The sequence below is a fragment of the Teleopsis dalmanni genome, chromosome X (genome assembly GCF_002237135.1).
Source record: "Teleopsis dalmanni isolate 2A chromosome X, ASM223713v2, whole genome shotgun sequence".
Taxonomy (NCBI): Eukaryota; Metazoa; Arthropoda; class Insecta; order Diptera; family Diopsidae; genus Teleopsis; species Teleopsis dalmanni.
This window is the reverse complement of record NC_051848.1, coordinates 57,545,971-57,566,560: the sequence shown is the minus strand read 5'-3', so window position 1 is coordinate 57,566,560 and position 20,590 is coordinate 57,545,971. Positions and strand designations below refer to the sequence as shown.

At 30.7% G+C, this 20,590-nt stretch overlaps 2 protein-coding genes across 2 annotated transcripts; one reads left to right on the top strand and one right to left on the bottom strand.

Moving 5' to 3' along the window:
- Positions 1-11,516: 11,516 nt before the first annotated feature.
- LOC119662029 lies at positions 11,517-12,375 on the top strand. Its single transcript, XM_038071568.1, has 2 exons — positions 11,517-12,067; positions 12,123-12,375. The coding sequence occupies exons 1-2, from the start codon at positions 11,690-11,692 to the stop codon at positions 12,297-12,299; spliced, it is 555 nt and encodes a 184-aa protein (XP_037927496.1). The 5' UTR covers positions 11,517-11,689; the 3' UTR covers positions 12,300-12,375.
- Positions 12,376-14,981: 2,606 nt separating this feature from the next.
- LOC119661954 lies at positions 14,982-15,953 on the bottom strand. The gene is made up of 2 exons (XM_038071477.1): positions 15,381-15,953; positions 14,982-15,325 (listed from the first exon to the last, which is right to left on the bottom strand). The coding sequence occupies exons 1-2, from the start codon at positions 15,756-15,758 to the stop codon at positions 15,149-15,151; spliced, it is 555 nt and encodes a 184-aa protein (XP_037927405.1). The 5' UTR covers positions 15,759-15,953; the 3' UTR covers positions 14,982-15,148.
- Between the last annotated feature and the right edge of the window lie 4,637 nt (positions 15,954-20,590).

Sequence of the window (20,590 nt, the reverse complement as noted above, 5' to 3'; positions counted from 1 at the left end):
TAAGTAAAATCAAGTAAAATCAGTATTTATCGCGGCGTGGTAACATCAACACATTTCTTAGTAGGTAAATAATTTAGTGAATAAAATAGCGAAAACTTTGTAAATAGTAAAACTTTGTATAATATTAATAAATATCAATTGGGATGGCAATTGGGATGTAGTGATGTAGTGTCGACAGGATTATAGGATATGCATTGTGCATATATGTTAAATGTCACGATTATGGTATCTGGGGCGCCGCACTATGACGACAGATTTTGATCATTTTCATTATCGTGAACAATGTTTTTCCATGATTTCATATAGTTTTATATAGCATCGGAGTAATTGCGGATATCCATTTACGTTGCGGGACGAAGTAAAATAGTTTAAAATTATTTATTACATATGTTATTATATAATATCAATTGTCAACACATCAAAATAAAATTATAAAGTACAGCTTAACTGAACTATGCAATCTCTTTCATTATTAAAAGGAATATAAATCATATTTACGAAACAAGAGGATCTATGTCACATACTAAGTGTACCATCAAATCTGTGTCGTCTGAGAGAAATCCGAAATAATTTGTGGAAAAGTAATAAATTCTCTAAAGCTTTTATAAATTATACAAATTATTATCATTCTTCATAGTTTTTACAGCGAAGGAAGCATAAGCACATACACATCTATTCCATCTGTTTCATAAAACTTCATCTAACACCACAAAATTATTTCTTTCCCTGATAAAATAATTTCTGCATTATCCCACATTATTTTCAACTTTTGTAGAAAAACAAGAATTTAAGTATTTGCACTGTGAAATCAAGACAATAAAAATGGCCCATCATGTCCTCAGGCTTCTGTGCCGCTTACCTGTGTAATTAGAAAAGCGGATTGAGTGTTTCGATTAAACTAACTAGAGATTTTTGCAGTTTCACATTTTCCTTCTCGTAGTTCGTTCTACTTTTTTATGTTCAGGTAATGCAAACGTATTCCTGTGAGAATACTAGGTAGGGACTGAAAAAAATTGTTGATGATATAAAATCAAATGAAGATAATAAAGCTGATTAACGCATTTGGCTGTGTGGTTGTGCTCCCACATTTAATTACTTACAACTTAAATAATTTGTTTAATTTTTTTTTACAATTAAATAAACTTTTACTTTTACACAGATAAGGAATAAGTTAAAGTGGTTCAAATCAGTAGAAGCCGCTAGCATAGTTTAATAACAACACTACAATGTTAAATTACAGAATAAACAGTGAATTGGAAGGATTTGTGGCATGTAAATATTTATAGTATTATACAAACACAAGATTTCCCTTAGCACAATTATATTAATTTTGGAGTTCCCCTTCTAAATTATATTTATTTGGATTTCTTACTCCAAAAACGGTCATAAATTGAATATGTGAAACAAGACATGAATTGTTCTACTAAATTGGATTCGTATTGATCACAAAATGAGTCTCAATATATTTGCCATACAGTCGATGCTTACCTTAACTCAAATATGTATATATATTCAAAGTGGTAGCTAATATCGCGAAAAGAAGACATGAGAAAAAATTATAATCACACAATATGTTTGAGACATCCAAGTACCTAGAATACTTTACTTACTTAATGAGTTGGCCATTACAATCGTGAGTCGTTCTTTGCCGCGTAGAGTAGCTAACGCCAGCAAGCCATATTAGTCGCTATTAGTTGCGATCACCCACAAATCGTTGGTCATCTGGTCCTTTCACCGAAGATACGGACGTCCTCTACAACGTTTTTCAACTGCGGGTACCGAATCAAATATCTTTTTAGCCGGACCACTTTCTTCCATTCGCACGACATGACCCAGCCAGCCAAGCCACTGATTTATTATGCGTTTAACTATACCAATGTCGCGGTATAGCGCATACAGCTCATCGTTTCATCTAATACGATCCTCGTCGCCAACGCGTAAGGGTTCATAGATCTTTCGAAGAACTTTTCTCTCGAATGCTCCTAACGCCTTCTTATCACTATTGGTAATTGTCCAAGCTTCTGTACAATATAGCAGGACAGGCATAATAAAAGACTTGCAGGACGTCATTTTTTTTTTTTGTCAAGAGAGGACATTATTTCGACATTATAAGTTTGTAAATAAGTGAAAGAAGGGTGAGGAATGTTCTTACTAGGTAATAATTACTGAATAAGAGTAAATTGTGGTTGTTCTAACCACAATTGTAAAGTGAGATTACAGGAGATACTCGGACGATGTCGTCCAGATAAAGGGCCTGAAGTTGTGGAGGCTTGTACCTCATATTATTAAGTAGATCGCTGATAAGTTGAACTGGATAAATAATATCATGGGAATGACTTGAGGTCTGGTAAGATATATTGCAGCTAATTTTCTTATTATGTGGAATATATGAATAGTATGACACCAAGTCCACAACATCGTGCCACCAGAATGCAACAATCATTGCGATGTGAGGAATTTAAATAACTTTTTATCAAATAACAGACTAGTAATAATTTTAATAACTAGGGTTGGAATACTTTGATTTGTATTCAAGTGTTTATTAATAAACTTTACCATGAAAGCAAACAAATAGTATTTCTAATAACTTTTATAGCATATGTCATACAAGGTTTGCTTCCCCCTGCGGCACAATTGCATGTTGCAAATACTCCAATTAATTTTTGTTACTAAAGAGCCGTTGGCAACGCAATATATAGTTTTTGACAAAGAATACCACAATCACAGCAGATATTATGTGATCCCCACATAACGTTTTTAAATTTGTGAAGTAAAAGCTGAACTAAACCGAATTTGTATCAATAGCTATCGAAATAATAATTCGAATGAAAATGAAAATGATTGAACTAAACGGCAATTTTAACATTGCCTTTCTGTGATAAATATATTAGCCGTACCACTACAAAATAAAATACTTTTATACAAGGTCGTCCTAAAGCCAATCTGGACATACGGTATACCCATCTAGGGTATAGCAGCGACGTCAAATCTAAATATGATTCAGAGGTTTCAATCAAAAATATTACGTATCTGCGCTGACGCCCCATGGTTTATTCCGAATAACGTCCTACATCATAATCTTGGCATCTCTACAGTGTACGAGTCAATACAGCAGATAAACAGCAACTATCACTCACGACTGGTAGTTCACCCTAACCCCCTTGCCGCAGGCCTAACGAGGGATACTTTTAACATTCGTAAATTAATACGCTTCGCAACTTCTGATTTGCCGAGTAGATTCTAGAAATGGTAATTCTTCATAAGGCGGTGATTACCACTGGGTAGTCCCGCACATGCCAATCATATATTGTTATTGCCATAAGTAGTACTTATTTTTCATGCATAGAATAGATTGTATTTTATAAAATGAAGTTTTAAAAAAAAAAAAAGTCGCAATTTTTTATTTTAGAGTTAAAAAAAAATCAGCTTATCAGCGTATACGCAATATAATAGGTAAATTATTAGCTACCTGAAAAATGTAGAGGTGGCAACTACTCAAAATATACATATATCTCCTGAAAACCAGTTGAGACTGATATTAAAAAATTGGTTTAGTTCGCAAGTTTTCGATTTTGTGGTGACCAATTGAAAAACTTAAATTATTGTTTCGCTCTCGATAAAAATAAAAGCACTGCCTCTGCTCTTTATGCTGCCAGCAATTAGTCTATATATTTTTATGATTGTTAAAACGTCGGCTTTAAAAATCTTAGCATGATCATATGTTAGAAAGTATAGTTTGAAACTGTGTTTGAAATCCGACTATTTGCATGTGTGTGTTGAGCCTAGCAGCCTATTACATTTAGTTTGGCAGCGCTGTTGCAAGTGATATTCATAATATGAAGGCGATCGGTGTTAGATCTAATATCACGTAACCCGACATTTACTAGATACTATAGCACCATCAGTTAGTATTTTATAGTCATGAACTTGAAATTAAAAGATCAAAATTATTGCATACTTCCGCGAAGAATGAAGAGTGTGAAGAGTGTGAAGAGTTTTATGGATCAAGGTATCAACGATTGAATATATGATTAAGTTAGATATTTTACCTGTATTTTGAAGAGGTTCATAAATATTTGTCAGATACAATTTTGCAAAAAATAAATGTAAAAGATGTTCTAGTTTTTAAATTCATTTGTTTTTGATTAAAAGCTCAAATTTATTACATACTTCCGCGAAGAATGAAGAGTGTGAAGAGTGTGAAGAGTTTTATGGATCAAGGTATCAACGATTGAATATATGATTAAGTTAGATATTTTACCTGTATTTTGAAGAGGTTCATAAATATTTGTCAGATACAATTTTGCAAAAAATAAATGTAAAAGATGTTCTAGTTTTTAAATTCATTTGTTTTTGATTAAAAGCTCAAATTTATTACATACTTCCGCGAAGAATGAAGAGTGTATAGTATATATGCAGATACATGCAATTTCTTTTGAGATAATGTTCCATAGTTTTGAAATTCGCATAAAATGTAACTGCAGGAATACAAAAACAAAAATTTTTATTCCAGAACAAAATTTTATCTTTACTTTTGTATTAATTTTGAAGCTCAATTGTATTAAAAAGGAAAAAGGGTGCACTTAAGCGTAAACACAATAATTTCCGCCAATATCCTTTGGCGTTTTGTGCCTTTTTGTAGTTCCCCCTTCTCCTTTACATTTAACTACTGCTCTTCAGTGTTTCTTTGTTGCTCATTTTTCGTGCTTACAAAAAGTTCAAATTGTAATTTTGCTCGTCGCTTCGGGTTAAATTTAGTTCTTTTTTTCTGGTATTAATCACTTCGCATTTCCACAGATACAATTACACACTTGTTCAGGCACAGAGACTCACATTGAATAGGACGAATAGGACGAATAGGACGAGTAGGACGAATAGTTGTACTGCTGCTGCGCATCGTTATCACGTAAATTTGTGTGCATATGAATTTTAGTGAAATAATGATGCCAATTAGCTCGAAATATCTATCGTTCTTCTTATTTCAGATTTACTTTGTGCCATTTACACAAAAATGGTACATTTCGCTGCATGCCTGGAATACTAAATGTGCTTGGAAACCAACATAGACAGGTCCAGGTGGGCCTATTTGGGTAAGCGTATGAGTTGATTGGTGAGCTTAAATTCGAAATTTAAGCACCACTATTTATTTTTATTTATCTTTAACTACTTGTATTTTCTGTTTTATAACTTTTGTTTAATAAAAGCAGACTCACTTCATATAATACGGCTGTTTGCTGCCGGCTTTATAACATTTATATAAAAATTAGTAATTACAACAAAAGACATTATTTATTTAGGCAAATATAAAATGTATTTATTGTAGAAAACATACCGTGAATTTTACTTAACATGTGGTTATTTGTACAATCTTTCTTGGTAAAGTATTTTAGTAACATAATTAGAAAACTCACTAAAACTTCTTAATGACTCTTAAACTGTTTAAAGTGCTTACTGTAGGTGTATTCTTTTGACATGAACGCTCCATTAGAACAACTTCTGCTTGCTTAAGAATAACTTGGCATCACTACCAAGATCAGTAAACATACGAGTATCATAAGTAAAATAAATTTAAACAAATTTGTGAGTGATAAATATATCCAAATACAAAAATACCTGCAGATAATTTTACAAAAAAGTTTTTTTTTTAATATATATAAAATGAATAATACAAAAAAGTTATTTGTGAGCATTTTATTTTGTATTTTATATACATTATTATAGGTTTTATCTATAGCTGCAATTTTTTCTTTCAGAGTAGCAAAAAATACTCGCAACTTATAAAAGAAAACCTAGAAAGCAATAACAATGTTCTTAAAATCTGCAGATTAATTGATTAATCATACCTTTGATTTATAGTTCAAGAATCCTTTCCAGCACTTTCAATAGAAAGGAAGACCGACTTATTAGTCGTTAGCACGTAAAGAAAGCCACACTGATCGGCTGATCTTAGAAATAGATTTTATATTATCAGAAAACTTTCTGCAAGATTCGCTTTTTGGCCATCTTTTTTTGTATTTCAGCTTATATTCAAAGGTCGAGTTTTGTGAAGTTTTTTTTTTTGACACCATTTAAGAGTTTTCTACAAATTTTTCAAAAGTCTGCGGTTGTTGAGGCCCACCATAAAAGTTTTGTTCTGTTCCCAAAATTAAAATGACTTGTATCCCACATTCGTAGCAGGCGTAATTGCTACGGTAAGAAGATCGATCGCTCGATCGATGTCAGAGCAGTTACAGAGCAGTTAAAAATAATAACAAGCTTAATTCAAGGGCAAATGATTGATTAATTTGTATGACATGTAATTTTAAAGTTGATCGTCAAATCAAGTTCAAATGTATGGTATTTGCGATCCGAAAGAAAGCACTTCTGTGATACGGGCTAGTAAGTTAACATGTATGAGGAGTGTTTGCCGATAAGGGTTATTTTAAGAACTTCTCTTCTGTTCGAGGTTATGAAGATATTAGCAATTACAAGGTTACTTGCAAGAATGAAATCATTGTCACTGAACGTTGAAAGTAAATAATCATTAACGTTATGTTTAACTAGAATACAGTATCTGGCTTTACAATTGCAAAATTTTATTTCCCTGTTCACTGTTCTTCACATATATTTAGCTGATATTATAATAAATATTTGACTCATCAGTTATCTTATCTAGACAAATCCCATATTGATTAGGCGAATTACTTAACATGAAAATTATTTTAGATAAACATTTCGGTCGCAGGCGTTGGACATTCCAACAACACTCAGTTCCACCAAGTATGGCTGAAAAACAATGTTGTTCTATCAGTACAGTGGCTACCGTATTCACCCAATATAAATTTGTCAGATTTCTCAGTCTGGGGTATCTTAAAAAGTAGGGTTGGCACTAAAAGATATCAGAATTTCGATCGTCTGAAGCAAGCGCTAAGCCGAGAATGTGCCAAAATACCGCAAAGTGACTTGCAGACAGCGTTCGATTGTTTCATTAGGCGTTTGAAGATTATATTTTAAGTTCTTTTCGCATATTTTCATTTATCTTTCATTAAATATAACAAAAACATTGTACTTTGTTGCAATTATCTCGTCAGCAACCCCGTATATCTGAGTACATTGGAAACAAAATACTTTAAAATGTTTATCGAATTTATACTTTAAGACAATGACCCCACCAATTTGAGATGTGTTATTTGACAAGCCAAGGTAGCTTTTGAATCTTGAAGAACAAAACTACAGTAATATTCTCATTGACAACTTCTCAAACAGTATCTAAACAATTTAAGAATTCTTGATATGTTTTCAAGCAAATGTGTTTGCTTAAAGTAAACAAATTCCTTTCCCTAATTGTTGCCTGAAGTACACTTTTATTGTACTAGTGATAACAACATCAAAAAAAAACAATAATATACCTAATAATAATATTTGTAAATCAAACCAAAAAAAAATAAGTTGGCATTGCGAAACAAAAATATACTTGAAGGCATTCTGGGTTTATTTACACGGAAATATGTGGTTTTACTGCATTCACAAGAATTGCTTCTTGTTTTGTCTGTTATGTGTAAATAATAATAATTACTAATATCCTTTTGTATCAATTAACCTAATCAAACGAAATATTTTGATAAGAATTGAGCACGTTTAATGAATTCCATATAGAGTATAAAGAGTTTCTGTGCCACATCACTCCCCCACCAGTGACTGACCGAAAGCGATGTTACGTTTTATGCAACTGATTTCATATTGTGAATCTCAAACTGCGAAACTTATTTTGGTTCCTCAGCCGAAATTCCAAACTGTCACTAGACAATAAGCTGCTTATATACAAAAATGTACTAAAACCTATGTGCAGTTATAGAGCCCAATTACTGCAGTAGACTCAAATTTGGCAATTATCACAAATGCACCTTGGTAAGTAACAAATAAACAGCTGCATAAACAACTACGTGTTCCGACAATCAAAGAAGAAATATCTTGAATTACAAAGAACTACGCTCATCACATATATATGCATCCAAACCCGCTGCTTACACACCAGATGTTTCCCTCTAAAACTTTTACAAGTCTAAAGAGAGAAACATCGAGAGACGTTTTAGATATGTATATGTAGGTCACATACTTCCATTTTAAGTATATATGGATATATCACTGGACATAGTCCATACGTGCCTTTCTTTGTTAGATCGAGTTTTAGATCGATTTAGATTTTTTTAGATCTTTTTTAGAAAAAAAAAATATTGTGAATCTGACAAGTAAACGAATGACTCTGGCAACACTGCTGAGATATTTGTACTGGTTCCGCATTTGGACTTGATCGGCGTATAGTGGATCGCGGCAACTGTGTGATTGATTCAGTTTCTAACCTCAACAAATAAGCTGCCTTTACCTGGTCGATGCTAACTTCCACAGGTCGGTCTTTAATTAAAATAGTATTAAGCTTACGATCTCGCTGTAGTTTCACTTTGTGACGATAGACTTTCTATTTCTAAATCACTCCGTTGGCATGGCATCAATACATGATAGGAAATCGCCAACGTTGTTGTCTATTTCGTAAATAATTTATTTTAAGGATAAATCTGTGTCAGGCTTTACGTAGACTGCCTTTGGCTTTACTGTATTTATTGGTTAACAAAACAAAAATTGTAGGTTATATACTAGATCTGTTCCACGAACTACTCGTAGTAACTTTAAGTAATGCTGCGTATACACAAGTGCGTTCCACCAGCAAATTTTCGAGTAAATGAGAGCATCTGAGAGAGCGTAACATCCCTGTCGAAATTTGAAAATGCTACACAGACTTTACTCGTACATTTTATTTCATGTAAAATTTGTGTTTATGTATGAATCAACTGTTTTGCTTTGAATTCAAATTTTTGTATTTTACACAAATTTTACACAAAGATGTTCTATGAAAATCCTTGTAAAGAGCGTAATTTGGCACTTTATACTTGTGTTTTACATGATTTTTACTACGAGTAGCTCGTGGAACAGACCTGATAAGTTGAGCATTTCTCATAAAGAAACGCAATTTATATAGAAAGAATACGTTATCTGAAATACGATGTGCGTATGAGCAGCATACTTAGCTCACTTCTGTGCCTTACATATATGGCTGATATTGCAACCCAATGTAATAGATTTATTTCGACAATCGTTGTTGATACAGTATATCTCAGTAGACTTTTTTATCCTTATGTTGCTTGAACCGATTTTTTTTTTTGAAGGCAGGATAAAAAAAATTGGAAGTATGAACACTTTATTTTCGTCACACTCTCAGTTTGCACTTTACTTGTGTTTTACTTGAGTTTTACTACGAGTAGCTCGTGGAACAGACATACCAAAACTGTCATATTGATAAGAACATCTGAATTATGTCACTGTCTGGAGAACTCCCATATCAGTTATAAATTTTTTCGTGATGTCACGTGAAATAGTTGGAACAAGTAGCATGATTCCTTCCAAAAATAAATAAAAATATTTGAATGTTAAATTGTATATAAAAAGATTTTTTTTGTCAATATTTGCTTGAATTTGTACTAAACAATTTTCCATTCAACAATTCCTATGTAAAATGTTAATACAAATAATTTCTATACATTCTCGCATATTTTAATAATCAGAAAAATTTTATTTGACTTTGAAATTTATATCCTTAGGGTTTCCACAGTTGAAATGTTGAAATGAAATGAATTTTTATAAGTACATTTTACATAATTTAATTAAATATTTCCTTCTCTTTATTATGATTTTATGTGTTTTGTGCATTTGCTACTTTATAAATTTGTTGAGAAATGGAGAACTATATAACCGTTAAGCGATTTCTGGTCGTTATGTCCGTAATGATAAAGACAACAGCGATATCAATGTAATACCAGGAATGTTCAGAATGCCCCAAAGGAAAAATACTCTTGAATCATTGCAAAAAGTAAATGAAAGATATAAGAGTTATTTTCAACAAGTTAAAAGCATTTTTCCCTATTGAAGTGTATCAATGAAGTAGTGCCTTTGGTACTGGAAGTTTTTCTATGCGAATTATGCTGAAGAAAACGCCTAAAGAGTTTTATTAAATATTAAACACATACATATATATATTCGTCTCATATAAAGAAATATAAGAGTCTCTGCTATAATAAGTCTATAGTAATACTATAGAAGAATGCGTATCTCATACTTATTTGATATGTAATCAAATTTAAAATAATTGTCTAGATAATAAAAAGTATTAAAAAGTCATTTTACTCATCGCCTCGTATGCGTATTCGTTCGAATCCCTGGATTTAGTAAAATAATACACACTTCTTGACTTCAATATTAATAGCCTTTTATCAACTATGATATTTAGATAATTGTATTTATAAAGAGCATTTATTCCAAAAACATCGCGTCTCTTAAAATATCTTCTATTTTCAACATTTCCAATGCTCATATTATCAACCGAAAAAATTAAGCTAATAAAAAGTGTTTTTGGTGACTTGCAAGTATTCCAAAAACAGGAAGTTGCAGGCCTCTACTGACCGAAATCTACGCAAAGCAACAACACTATTTTCTCTACCAAGGCCAATAGTTGTATACTGGCCACACACTTTGGCCAAAATTGCAGAAGACATACCATCAGATCTCAATGGTGGCCACTGACATAACTGAAAAACAGTTATTGCAACTTGTTTCTTTTGTAGCGGTAGATGACCGATTTCAACGCATTCACATGGACATAATGGGTCCATTGACAAGGAAGCGTTATGTACTCTCCTCCATCGAGGAGTAATAGTGTTATAGTGTACATTATTTTTAATTGATTTTATTATATTTATTTTTTATTAATATAGTTATAGTGCATTTTATTTTTAATTTATAAGTTTTCAGTATTATTAATTAAAATAACATTTGAATTAAAGAAATTTTTTTATAAATCCTTGTACGTTTTTTCTATAGGCAAGAACTGCTACAGTCATGTAAAATATAACAATATATTCTAATACAAAATTTAATGCCAGCTGTTCACAATTTAAAATATAAACACAAGAAAACTCTACAATTAGAATTTTTTGACACATAAAAGCTCTTTCCCATTCCTTAAGTAACTTGTGCTGATGTAAACGAGAAAAAACTCAATGTTACAAAGTAACTTACTAAGTAAGCAGTGTAAACGTAGTATTGATTTGCATACATAGAGCATCGTCTATATCATGCTTAAGTATTGATATATTTTAGACAGTAGTGGTAACATTAAAATGAATTTCAAGATTTTGTTCAAAGATTTTCATAAAGCTACTAAGTAGCTCCGTGCACAACCGAGAATTTTCAGTTCGATTTAATAGACATCCCTCATCCTTAAGTAATATTAAAGCAACTACAAACATCCTCCACTTATATCAAACTAAATGAAAAGCAATTGTAACTTTAAAATTTTACAAAACAAAAATATCTATTAAGCTCTGATTAAAAAAAGCAATAAAGAAATTATTAATGAATTTCAATTATAATATTCCTCATAAATCAAAAAAAGAACTGAGTAAATACAACTTTGTCAAACGTCAAATTAATATTTTCATTGAAATCTCTTGTCAAATCGCACACGCATTGAAAATATTGAAAAAATATTTCCTGTATTATTTCACCAAAAAGTTTTTCGTTTGCCTTAATTAGACACATTACTTATTTTCATCCGCCGAATACTGTATATATAGTGATACTATCTAAAATACTTTCTAAAATGTCTGACAACAAGGAAATTATCCCTGATGCCAAAGTCTCTTCCAACGATGAGCAAAATGCCAAAGAAATCGTAGAGGTTGGTACTGTCATTGAAGATAAGGTTCAATCTATCACAAGTGAGGAATCTGAAGACGAGGCAAGTGTTGAAAAAATCGATTATGCAGATTTTGCATCAGACACTGAGGAAAGTACTATTGATTCTAATGAAAGCATTATCGCCAATTATGGATCAGCTGATGAAAATGCGGACGGTGGGGATTTTTTCAGCGCTGACGGACATTTGTCCTCACCTAAAGGTATTGAAAAGGCTTCGGCTAATGATGGTGCTAGCTGCGACGATACGCTTTTATTGGAGGATCAAACCAAGTTGGGTATTGTAAGTAATAATATTTTTCCAAACCATCAATGTTTAATGCAACAAAGTATTTAAGGATTATGAAAATGCCGACGGAACTGCCAATAGTATTACCATAGTATTTGACAAAATTTGTGTTGAACCGGTAGTTGCAGATTCTGTCGAAAATCCAATTGGGTCCACAAGTTTTAAGGCTGAGCAAAATGAGGCAGAACCAAATTGCATTGGAGAAAATGTTACTAAATGTGATTAAACACGTTAAAGTGAAGCAATATATAAGAGCCACAAATATTGTAAAAGCATTTTTGTTAATTTAATAAATATACTGAATTCTGTCTCAATAAAATATATCATAAAAAATTCAAGTAATTTTTTATGATGACAATAATTAAAATAAATTAAGTGTGATTTAATTATTTAACAAAGTTCACATTGTTGTCAAAAGGTCTTAATCCCGACTCGCTGATTACGTGTCTCATGTAGCAATTATCTTAAGCAAATGTACTCCCGCAAGTATTGCATTTAATCCTTCCGTTAGCATCGCGGTGGATTGTATCGGCTGTAAGTGCTTCCTTCGTAACCACTTTAGAAGCATCAGGCCTTGCTGTTGACCTGCATAATGCATAGATGTTTTGTAAATATTTATAATATATTAAAATTAAAAATATCTTTCAAATTACAGAAACAAAGATATTTTAAAACAGTTATGTAGCATATTTGATACATATATGTGAAAGCCATTAAAATCTTATTATTCATAGATTTATTCAGACTATATAAACAAAAATAAACGTTTCAAATTAATAATTAAAAATCAATATTTAAAAAAGAGAAAGTGCTTAATTTTCTCTTATTATACAAGTTGGCTACGTCTATAAATATTTTTATTTACTTGTTTTCTATTTTGTCATCGGTGTTGCAGTTTCTATACTACTGACGAAAGCCCTCAATAAATGTAAGGCTGACGCCACCGCCATCTAGGGAATACGATGGATAGGACAAGGCTGCTCTAAAAGAGCAAATTGTGATGTATATTATAGTTGCCTTACAAATAGGCGTGAATTTGGATGCGGTTTTGTGGTAAGCAAGAGACTATCAAAAATTTAATGATTTTATAACATGTAGAAACCATGTTCAGATACATGACTCAACTACAAATCAACTAAATCAACTACAATCGGACGACTGTGTCAGACAATCTAGACAATATGTTAGAGGCGTAGAACATTTAGTGCAGCACAATGGGAAAAATATAGTTATACTTGTGATTTAATAGGAAGTGAATATCGCGTGCTACTACATTTTATAATTTGGAAATCTAAAAACTAATTTTTTTTATATATTGCATTATAATAAAATAAAAATGTTTATTAACCCAACACACCAATATTTATTTATATAAATTTTTTTTGTTGATATTAGCCCATAATGACATGTTGAATTTACGATGGCTTCTAAAATTCTTTTTGCTAATTACTAATTTTTATTTTTAATCAAACTCATATATAACACCTATTTTATAGTTTGTTTAAAAACTTGATGACGACGTCAAACATTTCCTTCCCTTAAGACTTGATTTACGCAGATTTACATATTGAAATTGCTTAAAGTATCATCGAGCTAATCGAGCTAACAAAATCTGTACTACTTATATATATTTTGCATAGTTGCCGTAGTTTTATTTTTTATTTTAAGTTCTAATGGACTTTTATATGTTGATCTAATTTTACTGATAAAAATATTGAAAAGTAATTTATGGAATAGAAACAAGCAGTATTAGCATACTTACTATCTATATATTGTCTTTTTTTATTAAAAGAGAATATTAAACATAATAATTTTATCTCGGACACATTTTTACCAAATTATTCCAACAAATACTAGGTCAATTTTAACCAACCGTTTAGCACCCTTCAATGTTGTGAAAAAGTTAGGCCCACTAAATCTCGATTTTAATATTAGCTAATTTCGATCGTTAAAAATTATTCATCAATTATAATATTCGCATGCAGACTATATTCAAGACAAGATTCTCACTGAGGTGTCTCTATATGACCTGAATTGGTGCAATCTTATTACTTTGGAAATGGTAGAGACATGTTTGTTTATTAATAAAACGAATAAATTGGGCCACTGTTCGAAATCGTTTATTAGACAATCGTAGTTTTTTACATATTATTGTGAGAACCATCAGCATTTAGTTAATTTGTATACCGTTCTGTGTCATCGTTACCCTAAAAATCAGCTTTATCAGCACTTTGCCGTCCTATTTCAGGCGATTCTTAATGTGTCTTCATTGAACATTTTATTTGGTTCGATAACCAGTTCACTTTTCTATTCGATGCATCGTCTTCATTTGATACTTCAATCTGAAGTAGATTGATTTCTTCAACTCTTTCGCTAAATCCCTCTAATTCTATTTCATTGACTAAATTATTTCACTTTTCTATTCAAGAAAAATTATCAAAAAAATAAGAATGGAACTTCTTATATTATCAAGAGTCACTAGTCAAATATTCACAAATAATCAAAATTATGAATTTGCGGTTATTCGTTATCTTTTATATAAATTGGGTCTGGGCCAGGCCAGACTCATGAGGCACAAAAGTGATGTACATATCACAAGATCTGTATAATTATCCATGGCTAGAGTTTTTTGTCAAATTTTTGCACAGATCGGTGGCCAATAAAATTTTAGTAGAAAAATTTTAAGAAAAAATTTCAAATCGTTAGCTTAATTCTAAATTTATATATAAAAATTGCGTTTTAAATAAAAAAAAGGTCTAGCAGCGCTTAGTACTCAATGGATGGTTCATTAAGAGCAATTATATAAAAGTACTATATTCTTTATTTGCTATCATTGTTTCACAGAATAGATATAAAATCAAAAATTAAAAATCGAGGTTATAATATTACTGTATGTGTATTGTGAATATCGAAAATACTTTAGATTGACCACTATCCAATTAATTTTTTATTGGTTTCGGTGTCTAGAATGACATCAATTTAATAAGGATAAAATATACACAAGCATTATTTTGTTCTCATTGTTGATTTATTTTATTTATTAAGCTAAATTCACATCAGCTCACATTTTAGCGTTTAATCACATTTAGTAACGTTTTTTCCAATGCTATTTGGTTCTGCCTCATTTTGCTCAGCCTTAAAACTTGTGGACCCAATTGGATTTTCGACAGAATCTGCAACTACCGGTTCAACACAAATTTTGTCAAATACTATGGTAATACTATTGGCAGTTCCGTCGGCATTTTCATAATCCTTAAATACTTTGTTGCATTAAACATTGATGGTTTGAAAAAATATTATTACTTACAATACCCAACTTGGTTTGATCCTCCAATAAAAGCGTATCGTCGCAGCTAGCACCATCATTAGCCGAAGCCTTTTCAATACCTTTAGGTGAGGACAAATGTCCGTCAGCGCTGAAAAAATCCCCACCGTCCGCATTTTCATCAGCTGATCCATAATTGGCGATAATGCTTTCATTAGAATCAATAGTACTTTCCTCAGTGTCTGATGCAAAATCTGCATAATCGATTTTTTCAACACTTGCCTCGTCTTCAGATTCCTCACTTGTGATAGATTGAACCTTATCTTCAATGACAGTACCAACCTCTACGATTTCTTTGGCATTTTGCTCATCGTTGGAAGAGACTTTGGCATCAGGGATAATTTCCTTGTTGTCAGACATTTTAGAAAGTATTTTAGATAGTATCACTATATATACAGTATTCGGCGGATGAAAATAAGTAATGTGTCTAATTAAGGCAAACGAAAAACTTTTTGGTGAAATAATACAGGAAATATTTTTTCAATATTTTCAATGCGTGTGCGATTTGACAAGAGATTTCAATGAAAATATTAATTTGACGTTTGACAAAGTTGTATTTACTTAGTTCTTTTTTTGATTTATGAGGAATATTATAATTGAAATTCTTTAATAATTTTTTATTGGTTATTATTAATCAGAGCTTAATAGGCATTCTTTGTTTTGTAAAATTTTAAAGTTACAATTGCTTTTCATTTAGTTTGATATAAGTGGAGGATGTTTGTAGTTGCTTTAATATTACTTAAGGATGAGCAATGTTTATTAAATCGAACTTAAAATTCTCGGTTGTGCACGGAGCTACTTAGCAGCCTAATCAAAATCTCTAAACGAAGTCTTGAAATTCTTTTTAATGTTACCACTATTGTCTAAAATATATCAACAGTTAGCAATCATGGAAATTTATGGTAGTAAGTCAATCAGATTGTTATAAACATTAGTCATTGGTCCTTTATCTTCATTCGATTGTTTTAAGTTTCAAAGTAAATTCCATTATTGTTTTTTTTAAAAATTGTTTTGTTCTGACATTTTTCTGATCATACAATATCCAAGTCAGTATTCACCAAATTAAGTACGTGCAGCCTACACAACAGCTGTAGTACTCAATCGAGTCCAGTAATTCTTTTTTCTTAAAAACTTAGTTCTTGTTTTTTTAGAGCTTATAAGGTTTTGCTTTGAGCTTGTATTTATTATATGGGACCTATTGTTTTGTAAGCATAGCGCAAACAAATAACCGCTTACACTATGTTCAGACAGCCAAATTTGCTTAATTTCGTAGAAATGGAAATTAAATTAATTTGGAAAGTGTTCACACTGCCCTAAATTAAGAAAATCATATGTTTTTTTATTTATAAATCAAAAATTTAAAATTACATGCTCCAAATCAACATTTGTATCTGGGAAATTTTAAAAGTTGATTATTATAACTATAAATAATGACATTCAGTAGTTTTATTAGCTTTAGTGGATGTCAGGTATGTGAATTATTATTTTTTACTCTATTTTAAATTAATAACAGTTGTATAATAACAAATTCTAAAATTTGCACTATTTTCAAAATATTTTCCCGGTTTCATTAAAGGCAATTGGTTTTAAAAATAAATAATTACATTTAAAATTTGAAAAATTCAGTAAATAATATGTTTTTATTCTTACGGATCAGTTTAAATGAATTAAGAAATAATAATTTTTTAATATAGTATATATTTTTATATAAGGTACTTATATATGTAGTACTAATATATATATAAAGTAGTAATATATATAGTACTTATTAATTATTCTATTTACACATGTATGTGTGGAATATTCTATATGTTACGTGTTAGAGAATTAGGGCACTAACTGATTACTTAAGAAGCTTGTACTAATCTGTAGAATGAGAGTTGATCCACAGATATTCTATATACTTCTACTAAGTATAGCTTAAATTGTTGCTCTTTACATATGTTACAATTTTTATATTATTTTTCGCCACGTTAAGTAAATTATTAATTTTTTTCTATTATTCTGTGTTTATATTCCAATTAACCAATTAGCGATTAAAGATATGTAACTTCTAGATATTTAGTATTGAATGAAAGCGTGAGTGTCTACTAGTTGGTTCGAGATAAATTGCAGTTGGGTAAATTGATTATTTTAGTTAAAAGCATCCAGCTTTGTTTAACATATCCTTATAAGCTTTGCTTGGATGTCTGAAACCATTAAGTAGATGACAGGTATGTGTCAAATTGTTTTTCTTAAGTTTTCTTCTGAATTTAACACACTTTTAAATATAAAGGTAATGATAGATTTACATGGCTTGAAGCGAAAATTCAATCAGTTCATTGATGATTAGTTTCAATATTTTATCCATAAGTGAAGTTTAAAAAACTATTCTTGCAGCTAAAACTGCAACTTACGTGATCGCCCTTATTGTGGATTGGACCTTTCGCTCTGAATAAGTAGTAGTTTGCCTCCGTCATCAGGCGGAGCAATTATTTCATTGTCAACGATTAATAATAACGGATTAGCTGTGCTATCAGTCATATGACCGCTATTTATTATATTGGAAAATTGATCCCTGCAAATATTATTGGAAACCTTTTATCTCTAAATTAACATTTTCATCTTTGTAAAAAATAATTTCGTACTCACTCTTCATACTCACTTCTTTCTCCTTCTTTTTTCGACTGATAAGATCTTTGTCTTCCTTTTTTTTCCTCGATGTCATTCTCTTAAAGCATTCATCACAACCGAAAGGTGGCTTTAATATAACACATATTTTTCTGTAGCAGTTAAACTAAATTTTATTACTAATTTAAACTACTAATTATTCTAGTTAGTAGTTAGTAGTTGCTTTGCCTTCGGTGATAACCAATCACTTCTTGAAAAGTATATTTTCAAGAGGAAATTACAAGGTGGGTGAATATATTTATTTTTTTTGATATTTTTATATATAACTTATGGTTGATATTATTGGCGAAATTTATTCTACTTTAAAGCCTCAACTAATTAAAGGGATTAATGGATTATGATTTTGCATCAACTTTTGTTTCTCAGTGCATGCATATGTCATCGGTGAGATATTACAGTGAATACTTTTTTTTGTTGATATTTGATATATCATTATCTTTTTTAAGTATTGATTTTTCCTTTCATTCGCTGTTTATCATTTCATTATTTAAATCTTAAATTTATTGTGTGCAATTTTAAGAATTTTTTTTATTGGTCAAATCTAATGTTATTTATGGTGCTTTCTTTTGCATTCATGTTCCAATAAAACACATGTCGCTTAAAATATAACATAGAAATCAAAAACAAAATTCGCAAAAATAAACCCACTTTCATATAACTGCTTAAAGAATAAGCCGGTCGCATTACAAAGGTGCCAAATCTTAAAACTGATTTATTGTGAATGATTTTTGGAAGAAAATTAAAGAAAATTGGAAGAAAATGTTTACTGATCTTAGCAGTGATGCCAAGTTATTCTTAAGCAACCAGAAGTTCTTCTAATGAAGCATTTATGTCAAAAGAATACGTCTTTAAGTGAAAGGTATTTATTATGCATTATAATAACCTTACTATATGTTCTTAAATTATTATAGAGCTTATAAACTGAAATCAATTTAACTTAGATTAAAAAATAATATATAAAAAAAGTTCATATTTCGTTTTTGCACATATTTTTATTAGTCTAAGTTTTTGAATTTTATTACCATGCCATTAGCTTATGTTCTTACTTAAGTCCACACCATTAAATAACATACTATTCTTTCCGATTTTTTCTATTGTATCTTTTCGCTCCATCACTCTTTAATTTGTAACTGAATTTTATTGTACTATCGCCACATCGCACCCAAAGTGCGACAGAAAAAAGTACTTGCTTTGTCCATGGCAAGGATATTATTTTCTAATGCGAAATACAAATACTTCGGTTTGGCAGTAAGACGCTGTAGCACTTATCGATAAAACTCAAAGAGGGTCTCGAGGGTTTTGGTAAATTGAGCTTGTTGTAAATTATTTGATTTATACAATTGTTATTGTAACTCCATATTGCAATCGTACGGAGATTATTTGTACATTTTTGCTGCAACATCGGCAAGGAGTTTAATACTTGCTACTTTAACTTCTTGCAGCTAATGTGCATTGAGTTTTCCTTTACATTTTTCCACTTACTTCTGGCACTTATCTATGGAACTAATCAAAGTTTATTTAATTTCTGTTGTAAGAAATGCTGAAATAATGCAATAAGCTTTTAATTTTTAGCTCGAAATGGCATAAAGTTGCACAGTAAGTAAGTAACACGCAGACTTGGATGGCATTGAGTTGGTTGTTATAAGTTGGGAAAAAGTAAAAAATTTATAAAGAAAGATATATATATATATATATGTATATATATAAATTAAAATTAGTAAAAGCAACTGAAACAAGAAATAAAAAATAAAAACTAAAAGAAAATATTAAAGAAAAATGTTTATGGCATTTGTGATATTCCAGTTCATTGTTGTGTTTTTGGTTGTTTTGTTTGTTTGTTGTTTTTATGCTATCTAATACAGTATGTTATTTGCTGCAATTTTTATATTTTTATTTATTTTTTATTTTTTATTTTTTTTTCATTTATTCTGTTCTAAAGTCCATACAAAGTCACCAACATTTGTGTTGTTCTCAAATACGAGCAATGGGAGCAGTCAGCGATGTCCTTGCTGCATGCAACAGGATAATAAAATCATAAACTCATTGAAACATAACAGCAGCATTGGCCTGTCTGTCGCTTGCAGGAGCAACTTCACATCCGAAGATACGCGTTGTAAATGCTCGTTTGGAAATAGTGCATTTAGCTTATCCAGTATTTGCGGCATAAATCTATTTGAAAGTAAACTTTTGCTCAAAACGAAATGAAATGAAATAAAAGACAAAAGAATGTTATAAACTATAAACGAAGTAAACTAAAGTGAATAAGTGAAGCAAAAAAAAAATAAATAAATTAAAACAAAATACTTCTAGACTTTTCAAGACTCACAAATATAAAGACAGAAATCATTTTTTGAATGACTTCTGTAAGATTAGGTAGTTATTTCAGCCATTAAAGAGAACTATAGTTCTTTCTGTTCACATAAGCGATACATTTATATCCGAAAGTTATCGCCTCATTTCGATTCATAGCTTCACTAGCAAACATGGTATGAGTCATACCAAGTGACACACAGAAAAACGTC

What these genes read in the sequence shown, in the direction of transcription:
- LOC119661954 (XM_038071477.1), bottom strand. Translation starts at nt 15,758, where the DNA reads ATGTCTGACAACAAGGAAATTATCCCTGATGCCAAAGTCTCTTCCAAC. An exon ending in ATCAAACCAAGTTGGGTATT is followed by an intron (nt 15,326 to 15,380) that starts GTAAGTAATAAT and finishes AAAGTATTTAAG; the next exon opens with GATTATGAAAATGCCGACGG.
- LOC119662029 (XM_038071568.1), top strand. Translation starts at nt 11,690, where the DNA reads ATGTCTGACAACAAGGAAATTATCCCTGATGCCAAAGTCTCTTCCAAC. An exon ending in ATCAAACCAAGTTGGGTATT is followed by an intron (nt 12,068 to 12,122) that starts GTAAGTAATAAT and finishes AAAGTATTTAAG; the next exon opens with GATTATGAAAATGCCGACGG.